The sequence below is a fragment of the Canis aureus genome, chromosome 2 (assembly GCF_053574225.1).
Source record: "Canis aureus isolate CA01 chromosome 2, VMU_Caureus_v.1.0, whole genome shotgun sequence".
Taxonomy (NCBI): Eukaryota; Metazoa; Chordata; class Mammalia; order Carnivora; family Canidae; genus Canis; species Canis aureus.
In genome coordinates, this window is record NC_135612.1 from 65,641,744 (window position 1) to 65,654,180 (window position 12,437).

At 42.2% G+C, this 12,437-nt stretch overlaps 1 protein-coding gene and 1 pseudogene across 6 annotated transcripts in view; one reads left to right on the forward strand and one right to left on the reverse strand.

Moving 5' to 3' along the window:
- The window catches only part of CC2D2A (coiled-coil and C2 domain containing 2A), a 137,278-nt gene that overhangs the window by 38,427 nt on the left and 86,414 nt on the right, over nt 1-12,437 (reverse strand). For all 6 annotated transcript variants that reach the window (XM_077877082.1, XM_077877073.1, XM_077877098.1 and 3 more), the window contains 4 exons: nt 10,823-11,026; nt 8,586-8,678; nt 7,192-7,283; nt 3,777-3,944 (listed from right to left, as the gene is read on the reverse strand). In XM_077877082.1, coding sequence (XP_077733208.1) covers nt 3,777-3,944; nt 7,192-7,283; nt 8,586-8,678; nt 10,823-11,026 — 557 coding nt within the window. The remainder of the gene's footprint in view (nt 1-3,776; nt 3,945-7,191; nt 7,284-8,585; nt 8,679-10,822; nt 11,027-12,437) is intronic.
- Nucleotides 1,674-2,400, forward strand: LOC144290847 (V-type proton ATPase subunit E 1 pseudogene; annotated as a pseudogene).

Here is a 12,437-nt window from a genome sequence, read left to right on the forward strand (position 1 = left end):
TTAATGACAAGAAAAATCCAATTAGATACTCAGCAAGATAGCTTCTCCAAAGAGGTATGGCTCTGGTGACAGACATTTTCTTTAAGTTTGTTGACACTTCAGAAAGCTTTTCATATGCATGGGTCCTCTCTGTGACCTAGTAACTAATAGAGCCACCCCAACTTCCATCCCTAGACCTGCATGTCTGGCTGGAACAGAGAAAAGTGTTCTCTTCCCACTCCTCTGCTCCCAGAGAATGCCTGAGTGAGGAATCTGTTTTTCCCCCCAACAAATGAAAGCACCCTGGCCAGCCTGCCCTATCTCCACCCAGACGCCTCCCACTGTGTTCTCTATGACCCTGCACTCTCTAATAAGACCCTTCTCTGGGCCCACCAGGCATCACCGGGATAAAAGGATCTCAGGGATTCCTAGCTTGAGTTAGGATCTATGGGTCTTGCCTATTTCCCTTTGGGATTCTTTTTTTTTTTTTTTTTTTTTTAATAGATTTAATTTGCTGTACGATGTGGGTTTTTTGGATTTTATTTATTTATTCATGAGAAACACAGAATGAGAGAGAGGCAGAGACACAGGCAGAGGGAGAAGCAGGCTCCATGCAGGGAGCCCGACATCCGACTTGATCCAGGGTCTCCAGGATCAGGCCCTGGGCTGAAGGTGGTGCCAAACCGCTGAGCCACCCTGGCTGCCCTGGGATTCTTATTTTTAAGAGAGAGCTCACATGCAAGCTGGGGCAGAGGGGTGGTGATAGCGAGGGGTGGTAAGGGTGGAGATAGAGGGGAGGGGGCAAAGGGAGAGGGAGAGAGAGAATCTTAAGCAGACTCCACGCCCAGTGTGGAGCCCAAAATGGGGCTTGATCTCATGACCTTGAGATCATGACCTGAGCTGTAATCAAGAGTTGAATGCATAATGGACTGAGCCACGCAGGCACCCCATCCTTTTTGGGATTCTTAAAAAAAGGAAATGAAGATCATCTCCAGAGAGTCTCTCCCAGATACCTCTCCCCTCATCCTAACAACACACCTGCGTATTTGCACTGAACTTAATGGTTTACCAAGTATTTCATATTCATTACTGGGCAAAATATAAACTGTCTCTACCAGATTATCTTACCTTTTCACGGATAAGGGTATCAGACAAACCATGAGACAATAAAAGTGGAATATTTAACTCAACAATTGCCAGAGAAACCCTTTTCCTCTTTGGAACACCACTTGATTACAGTATTACAAAACATCTGTGAAGTGCCTACTATATTTCAGGCCCTGTGTTAGACTCTGGAGCTGCAGAGACAAATCAGACACACTTCAGCTCCAACTAAAAGGCCAGCAGACATGTGAACAGATAATCATGATACAGTGGGACACACGTTAGAACATAGAGATGGGCATGGGCTGTAAGAGTACAGAGAGAGAGATGAAAAATCTGATCTAGTTGGATGCAAGGGTAGAGGGTTAAGATTTGGGCAGGCTTAATGCAAGAGTTGATATCTGAGCTGTCTTGATGAGCCTACACATATATATAACACAGAGGATCAACTAAGCTTCCTTATAATTTGAATGAAATGGTTTAACACCTAAAAAATATTCTATAGGAGCTGGAAGCCAGAATTATAAAGCAAAAGAAGATGAAACCTCCACTGGATTTTCTTTTCCCCTTCCTTCCACCACCCACTTCCAACCTAAGCTCAAGCCAGTGGCCTTCTGGCCCAGCACAGCTTTCGCCATGGTCCTCAACGGTGCTGACATGCAAGAACAGATTAAGCATATGATGGCTTTCATTGAACAAGAAGCCAATGAGAAAGCAGAGGAAGTAGATGTGAAGGCAGACGAAGAGCTCAACATTGAGAAAGGTCGCCTTGTGCAAACCCAAAGACTGAAGATGATGGAATACTATGAGAAGAAAGAAAGGTGGATCGAGCAGCAGAAGAAAATTCAGATGTCTAATTTGATGAATCAAGCAAGGCTCAAAGTCCTCAGAGCAAGAGATGACCTTATCACAGGCCTACCAAATAAAGCAAAACAGAGACTCAGCAAGGTGGTAAAAGATACAACCAGGTACCATGTGCTACTGGATGGACTGGTCCTTCAGGGTTTGTGCCAATTGTTGGAACCCCGGATGATTTATCCGTTGCAGGAAACAGGATTTCCCTCTGGTAAAGGCTGCAGTGCAAAAAGTGATTCCTACGTACAAAATTTCCACCAAAAAAGATATTGATGTCCAAACTGATCAGGGGCCCTATCTGCCTGAGGAAACAGCCGGTGGAGTTGAGATCTATAATGGGGATCGTAAAATAAAAGTTTCCAATACCCTAGAAAGCTGGCTGGATCTTGTAGCCCAGCAGACGATGCCAGAAGTACAAGGAGCCTTACTGATGCAAATGCCAACGGGAAGTTTTTGGACTAAACCTTTGGAGAGGTGGAGTTCATCCACTGCTCTCCTGCTGTGATGTGGAAGTTTCTGATATTTGAAGAAACAGGGTATCTGTGTGGCTTCCTCTTCGCTGTTCTAATATTCTGTATTATTGGTGGATACTCTCTGTAGCTAATGCCCTTAGCTTAATTGTTAACCATGAAAGTTTCACTTAATGCAATCAGGTAAGCTCCTTCCTAGCTTATCTAAAAGTAGCACAACTTTCATTTGCTTCTGTAGCATGAAGGTAAGGATATCAGATGGTGGTTATGGGAGCTTCATCAAGTCTCCACTCTTCCTCTAGTCTTCCACTTTCAGTTCTAGAGTTTAGAGGGTGATATGTATGGCGTTCTCTGACATTAAGTCTGTTCTTTAGGCTTAAAATGCATGGGGATTAGGGGGAGGGGCATGCATTCCTTCCAGCAATAGTAGCTTCACTGTTAACCTGTTTGGGTCTAGAGTGTCGCTCATCTGTAAATGTGATTTAAAATCTAAGCCATAAATATGTCTTATTTATTAAAACAAAAGATTTACATGGAAAAAATATTCTATAGAGACCAAAATAAGAGAAACACTTATACATTATTTTAGAAAACAGCTTTTCTTCCCACAGTTAAGCTTTGAGTCAATTGAGGTGAAGGGGTGTGGCTATACTCGAGGAAGCAATGCTATGCGCAGATTCAAGAGCTTAAATGGACATTTACCAGCAATCAGATGGTGGGAATAGTTGGTGATGATCAGATGTAATGGGTGGAAGAGTTAGGTAGTAAAAAAAAAAAAAAAGTTTAAAATAATGGATAGGGGATAAATTTGAAAAGGAGGATCCTGGAGAGGAAAGAAGATGCCAAAGGCCAGAATGGTGCTCTTCTGTGAATCAGACGGTGCTGGATGACGCTGGACAAGCCACCCATGTGTTTTCCCTTTCGTAAAATGGAGATATTAATAGTAACATGAAATAAGTGAAATAATCTGTGTGAAAGAGCCTCAGCATAGTGAGGGAAACCTGGTGAAGAGACGAGAAAGGTCAGCCTTCCTCATTACACTGATGAAGGCACCAGGAGGTAGAAGTTTTAATACTTGCTCTTTCTTTAATTCTCGCTCATCTCTGTTCTCTAAAGGGAACAAGAAACTCAGGCTCACCTTACCCTGGTTGAGGGATTCCCCATTGCCCCAGGGTAGTGAAACATAGTTGGCATCACTCATGTCTCTGAGCAGATCATTTTTATGCTCATAGCATGTGTGTTTAGAACCTGGGACATAACCCTTCGAGTATCTGCCCCAGCTCACACCTACTTATCTGAGAGCCATTTCCCACCCTCAGGGCTCAGACCCTGTACTTTCCATCCCAGGGCCACCTGGAGGGCTCTCACCTTGTCGTTGGCTTCCTTATGGGAATGTCATAAGCCCGGATAATGTTCACCAACACCTTTATGTCTCCATCGGACAGGTTTTGGGCCGTCACCTTCTTCCTACCTTTTCTCCTTGGCCTTAGTGGTCGCTTTTGTTCTGCCAGCTTGAAAAGGCTTAGCCCCAGAATGCTAATGATCACAGAACAGGATTAGTACTCTAAGGAAAGGAAAGGTCTGGAAAGCTATGAGACAATTTCCCAAACTCTCCCCCCAGGGTCCCTCAAAGGCCCCTGAATGACTCTGTCTTTTTAAGGAGGGGTAGAAATTGTCAAGAAATTCTGACACTGGGGAGATCCTTGGGTGTGGATCATTTACGTTGATTTTAGCTGCTACTGATCAGAGGAAGAAAAGTATGCTTGGGTCGCTCTTGCTTCCTGCCTTGTGCTCTGCCTTGCTCATCCTGGGTCCCTCGGATGTGTAGGTGCTCTCCTGCTCTGGGCCTTTGCTCGACCAGGCCAGTCCTGCACATGGGGTGCCTTCCCCACTTCCTCTTTGTCTGCCCGGGGCTGCGGTTGTACCACGTTAGGGCCCAGCCATGTCAGCTGGAAGGAGTGTCCCTTTCCTGAGCCCTAGAGCATCCATTAGCCATTAGCCTGCTCCAATCACATGGCAGGTGATCACAGCCTTCCTGGGACTTCCTAGAGTACCTTGGCCTCTGGAATTAGACAAAGCCATGGGACTCCTGGCTCCACTCTTTGACCGTGGGCAAATTATCTCACCTCTTTGTTTCTGTTTCCTCAGCTGTAAAATGGGGGATAATCATACCTACCTCTTGGGATTGTGCAGAGGATAAAGGGAAGGGGTGTATGCAAAGCACCCTGGCACTGGTCTAGCACTTGGTGGATGCTCTAAATATGATGTGACATGATGGCAGTGATGATGCAGGAGGAAGGGGAGGGGCAGGAGGATCCCTCTCCTCTCCCTCCTTCTCACTGAGGTGAAATCCGATAAACACTTCCAAGAGGATGGAAGCACTGTCAGTGAATCATGGTGGGACAAAGGGCCATGAAGCGGATAATTAAATTCCAGCCCAGAGACTGAACAGAAGCACAGATGTGACTTTGTATCTGCAAGCTGACACTGTGCCAGACAGCGCAGGACAAAGCCAGCTGTGCAGAGCCGGCCTCAGGCTGCCCTGTCTCCCTGCGAGCACGGAGCTGCCAAGCAGCCTGCCTGTCTGGGGGCCTCTTTCCAAGGGGCACATGCCAGCTGGGGAGGTGACAGCTCCCGATGGGCTCCCGCTTGTTCCCCAGGGCCTTCTGTCCCGAGGACACAGAGTAGCTGCCATTTATCAACACCTTCTGCAGATCAAGCAGAGTGCTGGGTGCCTTACATAGAATAGTTCTAATCCTGACAAGGGTAACATTTACCCCACTTTTCATATGAAGAAACTGGAGGCTCTGGGAGGTGACAGGATTTGCTGAAGGCTCCTAAGTAAGAGGGAGCTGGGGTTCCACCTCAGGTCACTCTGACTAAACAGACAGTTCCCTCCTCTTTTGAAAAGTCTTATTTTATTTTTAACTCACTTAAAACAAGAGCAGGCCCATTACATGTTAACATAATGGAAAGCTATGAAAAATAACTAGGAGGAATGTGAGGAGAGTGACACTGCAAATCTCTTTTCTGTATGTGACTTATTATCTACATTTTATTATTTTTAATTTAATTTTATTGAGATGTAATTGTCATATAACATGTAAATTTAAGGCATACAATGTGTTGGTTTGATACATTTACATATTGGAACATAATTGCCACTGTGGAGTTAGCCAACACCACTATAACTTCACATAATTACTTTTGGGGGGTGGTGGTTGAGGGGGGAAACAATGAAGATTAAAGCACTTAGTAACTTTGAAACTTACAATACAGTATTGACTATATTCACTATGCTATGCTTGAGATCTCCAGAACTTATTTAATCTACTGGTTGTGAGCTTTTACCTTTAGACAACATTTCCTCGATGTTCCCACCTCTTAGCCACTGATAACCACCATTCTACTCTGTTTTTATGAGTTTGGCTTTTTTAGATTCCACATATAAGTGAGCTCGTACCATATTTGTCTTTCTCTGATTTATCTCACTTAGCATAACGCCCTCAGGGTTCATGTTGCTGCAAATGAAGCCCATCTTATTAATCACTCTGCCAGGACCCCCACTAACCCAAATTTGGAAACCTCAGAGAGACATCATGGCCAGGGGATCCTAACATGGCACATCCCTTCTCTTTGTCAAAATTCCTCCCCTCCCTTCCCCTAGAGGCAGCTCTTTGCTGCCCTGCTAGCAGTCAGCATGGGAACATCTTGGTGGTTGGGACCATTAAATATAAAAACATCTTAGTTTAATGCTAAGAACAAACCAAAATTAAAAGAAGAAAGAACATACCCTGAGCCTTCAGAACTTAATGCAGAAAGTAAAGCAGACAAAGAAAAAGAAAGAAAAGAAATGGAAAAACAGCATGAAAAATCACCATCTATTCTAAAGTATAATTTTCATGACTGAAAAAAAACACATTCAGTGACTGGACTCTGAGCCTGGAATAAAGAGGGAGGGTTTGCATGAGTGTATGTGGGTACAACCTCCGGTATATGGATAGAGGCCAAGTCAAAGAAAGGGGCTGCCATGGATGGACTTTTTTTTTTTTTTTGTCTCCTTCTTAGCTTGGTGGTGGAGAGAAAGTACATGCATAGGAAATTAACTTTTTAGGAGACCAATAGATTTAATAATCACAGAACAAGTCAGGAAGTTAATGCACTGCACAAGACCACCAATACAGAAAGTTATTTTTTTGTATTTTATGCCTCCACCTTGAGTTGAGACAATTTGAGGATTATTCTAAGTAACAGAGATAATCAAGCAAATGCAATGGAATCCCAACTTCTATATAAATATTCATTTTCCCTGCTGCCCCTGCCCCGTCACCAAACACACAGCAGCTCTCAGTCTCCCCCCACCACCTGGAACCCTAGTGCTTATTCTGAGCCACCCCCTCAGTCCTGTGCCGGGCAGGGGCGGGGGTGGAGTATGGAGCAGTCTAGCAGAGGGAGGTGGAACACAGGAGCCTGTGCAGGAGGGAAATGCTGTCAGACTTAGTCTGATTGCAGCGGGGAAGTGGCAAAGGCTGGTGAAGCTGACTTGGGCACAGTGGGAGATGAGATGTGTATTGGGCGTGATAGAGAGCATCTTTGTGACCTGTTCAACAAAGCCCCCCAACTAATTTAACCATGAGGCATTAATCAGGTTTTACCAGTTCCTAGCCTTACTGGGGCCCAAAAGCATCCCATACAAGGATAAAATCTTCTATTTACATAAAAATTTTAGTTTAATACCATAAAAATAATATTTATAAGAAACAAAAGATTTGTTTGCTTTTACCTGATATTAGGAACTTCTTCTTCTACTATCAAATCCGAAAGAAGAAAATGGTGTTTTGCAATCAGGAAACGATTTATTACTGATTCTCTAACCTGAGGACAGATAGTTGTGTTTGTTTTTTTTTAATTTAAATTCGGTTAATTAACATAAAATGTATTATTAGTTTCCAAGGTGGAGGTCAGTGATTCATCAGTCTTATATAACACCCAGTGCTCATTACATCATGTGCACTCCTTAATGTGGACTCCACCCCACCCCCTCCAGTGACCTTCCTATGTTTAAGAGTCTCTTAGGAAGTTTGTCTCCCTCTCTGATTTCATCTTTTTATTTATCCCTCCCTTCCCCTATGATCTTCTGTTTTGTTTCTTAAATTCCACGTATGAGTGAAATCATATGATAATTGCCTTTCTTTGATTGACTTACTTCACTTAGCATACTACCCTCTAGGGCCATCCACATTGTTGCAAATGCAAGATGTCGGTTTTTTTGATGCTGAGTGGTATTCCATTGTCTATATACACCACATCTTCTTTACCCATTCAACTCAGGCAGGTGGTTTTATTTAAAATGTTCCTGGTCCATAGACTTTAGGGCTCATTGCCTAGACTCCTTCAAGACTTCACTTCTCCCCAGTACTGACCTCTTCTTATACAAATCATCCCACTTTGCTCACTAATGTAAGCTCCCTAAGGCAGAGGGAGTTCTTTTCCATTCACTGCTTTATTTGAGGGACCTGGGAAAGTTTCTAGAGGATGATAAGTAAAATTCTGCTGAATGAATGAACAATTGGAAAAATATAAGACCAGTCTTGAAGCACACACATTTCAGATTCTTCTTCCTCTATTCAGACTGAATTACTTTCTAATTATTCATCAAATAGAGGACCTCTTAAATGTCATAAATCTTTTTTTTTTTTTTTTAAATAAGGAACCCAGAGTAGATCATTTGGGTGAAAAAAATGTACTATAGTGACTACAGCATTTCCTACAAGTTACATTTATTAAAAGAAGAAAGGGCAAATGGATACTTCAAGTTTTTAGTGCATTAGGGTAGTTAGTATGTGATTTATAAAATTTTTTCATTACAAAGGTGATATGATGCAAACATGCAAATTTGAGAGAAATCATGACTTAGAAATCGTGTCCCTTGCAATCATGCCCCACTTAAGATAACCACTGTTAATGAACTGAGACACATCCTAGTATTTCATATGTTCAAAAGATGAAGATGGCTGTTAATTCCATATCTGTAATTATGAGCAAATAAGTCTACAGAGGTTAAGTAACTTTTAAATAACCCACAGATAACTTAGAAAGATAGACACCACCTTTCCCTCATGATAGGGTGCTGGCTATTTTCCCCCTATGAGGATTCTGTAAAGTGATTTTCCTTACCTGTTGGAGGTACTTGGCTACTATGGCCCTATGAGTATCTATGTGATCCTTGGTTTCAATTACATTTCTGTCTTGTAAACGTTTTTCATAGTCCTAAAATTAAAAAGGATTAATTTTATGATTGTAAATTATTATTATTCTCCCATGTGAGATTAAAGAATTTATCCTGAGATGAATTTATCACATGTGATTTAAGTAATAAGTTATGGTTCTAAATGCTTCTTCCACCTTCTTCTTAATTTTTGGCTCAAAATTGATCTTTGATGCAGTATGTAGGTTTTGGTACCAGTTGGTTGAACTGCCTTATAAGTAGAAGATAATTCTTTTATTTATTTTTTATTTATGATAGTCACACACACACACACACACAGAGAGGCAGAGACACAGGCAGAGGGAGAAGCAGGCTCCATGCACCGGGAGCCCAACGTGGGATTCGATCCCGGGTCTCCAGGTTCGGGCCCTGGGCCAAAGGCAGGCGCTAAACCGCTGCGCCACCCAGGGATCCCAGTAGAAGATAATTCTGTAGAGCAATTATAGCATAAGCTGTTCATGTAGGAAGAAACAGAGGCCATGAAGGTAACAGAAAGACCTGCTACCTCACCCAAGCAACTTAGCCCAAACCTCGGCTTACATTTTTGTCTTTTCTATTTTAAGTAGAGCAATTGCAAAAATAGTAAATAGCATCTGGCTGCAGCTGACTTGGGTCACCCACTTGGAGGAGAGTATGAGTGTTAGTGTTGTCTTCTTAGGCTGCTGACTTTGCTCTATCTATCATAAAATCCCTCATGGGCCCAGGAAGCTGCCATGTTCTGCTTCAGTCCTTCTCTAGTCACAGCTGAATGCCCAGGGTGGCTCCTAACCTAGCCTGGGCAATATAAGCCAGCTGTTCCCAAGATTTTTAAAAAAATATTTATTTATTTGAAAGAGAGAGAGAGCACCCTCAAGCATGGGAGTGTGGGGGGAGAGACAGAAGGAGGGAATTCTCAAGCAGAACCCCCTGCTCAGAAGAGCCCAATGGGGGGATGCATTCATGACCTGAGCTGAAATCAAGAGGCTGATGCTCAACTGACTGAGCCACCCAGGTGCCCCTAGCTGTTCCCAAGAATTTTAAGCTTGGGACAAGAAGACACATCTCTCTCTGCTGGCTGAAGTAACTAGATGTGAACTTGGATAATGTTGGTGACTATGCAGCCAAGTAGAGAATCTGTCTCCAATGGGGACCAATAAGAAGCCCTGACAGGACAGAGAAAAGTCCTGGCAGCATTCAGGTTCTACATCCGGCCCGGCCCTCACTGAGGCACAGATAAATTCCTGCCATTCATGCATCTTTAGATATTTAACCCTATTTTGTCATTTCATCATCCAATAAACTTCCCTTGCTGCCCAAGGTACCTCAAGTTGGCTTTTTATCTCTTACTATCATGAATCCAAACTAATACAAAAAGAACCAAGTAGCCAAAAATATTCTTCAATAGTTTCCACATTTTTTACATAAAAAAAAATCACAGTGGTATCAATTTCTAATGGCTCTCCACTTACCTCATCAATACTAACTTGCCTTTCTGGTTTTCATTGGCCTGTCCCTTCACCCCATTATCTGTAGCTCCTCAAAGTCTCCCCACCTGTGGGCACCCCCTCACCTGTGCACCCTGCCCACCTGAGATGGCTGAGACCCCAGCAGCTCTCCCCCAGCTCTTACCAAGCATTATGCTCAGTAAATAACTTAATGTGTTAAAATGGCATTGAATTGACAGGAGCAATGTGGCAGGATCATTTCCCATAGTAACACATAAGATACTTTTCAACCCTACAGTTCTAATTTTTCTTAGTTGATATGTCATTATATTGGGCAAAGAGATTATTTAGACATTAGGTTTAAGAAAAAGAATGGAGGGGCAGCCCAGGTGGCTCGGCGGTTTAGCGCCGACTTCAGCCCAGGGCCTGATCCTGGAGACCCAGGATCGAGTCCCACATCGGGCTCCCTGCATGGAGCCTGCTTCTCCCTCTGCTTGTGCCTGTGCCTCTCTCTCTCTGTGTGTGTCTCTGATAAATAAATAAATAAAATCTTTAAAAAAAAAAAAAAAGAAAAAGAATGGAAAGGTTATGGTAAGTACTATAAACGAGAAACCAGTATCACTACTGAGAACACGACAGCAAGAAAATACACAGGTAATAGTATACCGAACGGGACTGAGCTGGTTAATTATCTTATTAATTCCTCCATGGCAATTTCTTACCTGGAATACTTTTTCCATAATTTCTCGGTCATATGCTGGAATTTGTTTATAATTTCGGAATTCTGGCACCTCTTGGCTTCTAAGACAAAGAAGCCTGAATCGTTTAGATCTATTTAATTCCTCATCTGAGACAAAGTTAAATTCTTGTTGCAGCTGTTCCAGTCGAAAGAAATCAGGGACATAGGATTCACCGCTGGTAGCAACCTATAGAAAACAGAAGGGGCACAACTTTAGGTGGCCATGGGCAGACTGTATCTGAAGGAACCTAGCAGTGAGCTTTTGGCAACAGAAGCTGGGACTGAGACTTGAAACATCCTGGATTCGTTTAAGGACAAAAATAAGTTAAAATATCATAGTTATAAGGTAGATGCTATTATATTACTGTCCTAGCTCTAAAAAGTACCCCAAATCATTTTTGCAAAAAAAATTGTAAAGTTCATCTTTTGGTATGCATGCTTCCCTCATATTATGCAAAGATACAGGCTGAAAAGTGAGAGATTTCTATCAGTATCAGTACTAGGTGCCAACTGGAAATAGGATTGCTTATATACACAGTGTATGTAAGATCTAATATATGTATTCAAAATAGATTTAAGATATATCTTATCTTAAAATATTTAGTATAACTTAATATAACTTTAAAACTATATGTAACAAAATATTTTAAAATATTAAAAAAAAAAAACAACTATGTACACATGTAGATAAGGGACCAGAATCAACTGATTGGCTTCTCTGGCTCCAGGGTCATGCTCTTCTGTCTTTGAACAGCACCTCATGGCCTTGGTTCACTGAATAAAGAGAGCCAGAGATGGATGTGGGTGCTCACCCCCCTACACTGGCACAGAAAGGATGGTTTCAGGGTACCACTTAGAGTCTGAGCAGGTGGGGCTGCACCCTGCCCACAGTCTGCTTGGACTTTGTCTGGGTGCTTTGCCAGTGGCAACTTCCTCCTCACAGGAAGAAAAACAAGGAGCAGAGATTTGTTGGGGCTGTGCAATAGGAAAGGTGATCCTGCTGTGAAAATCCAGAAAAAGAGACTAGTCAGGAAGGCCAGCCCTGTGCTCTGTCCTTCTATGGGAAGACAAATAGTTAAAAAGGAAAAAATGGAGGTGACATTTGTACTTTCTTACCACTGATTTAAATATAGTAATTGAAGCATGATTTGAAAACTCTACATGGAATAGACTATGCTCTAGGTAATATGGCCTATTCTTTTTAATATTTCTTTCAGTGACATTAAGAAGCATCATGTTGGAAGGAGAGCTTAGAAAGATAAAGGTCAAAATAAGCCAGAACTTACTTTGAGACTTATCTTAGAAAGTCAAAGACAGAAATGAAAATGTAATCCCGGTTATACTTACCCTGCTGATGAACTCACACTAGTAAGTATAATCACAGAATATGTTGCTATGGTCACTTTCCAGATCATCTACTTGTTTATTATGTTTTTGTGGGAATTATGAACTTGGGAGTAAGAACAATTGTATTTGCCACCAAGAACAATCATTTATTGACTAAAGTTCCATTTTATTTATGAATTCACTGAAGAGAGAATTTTGAATGTTATGATAGACACAAGCAATTTATCTCAACATACTTAAATGAAACCTAA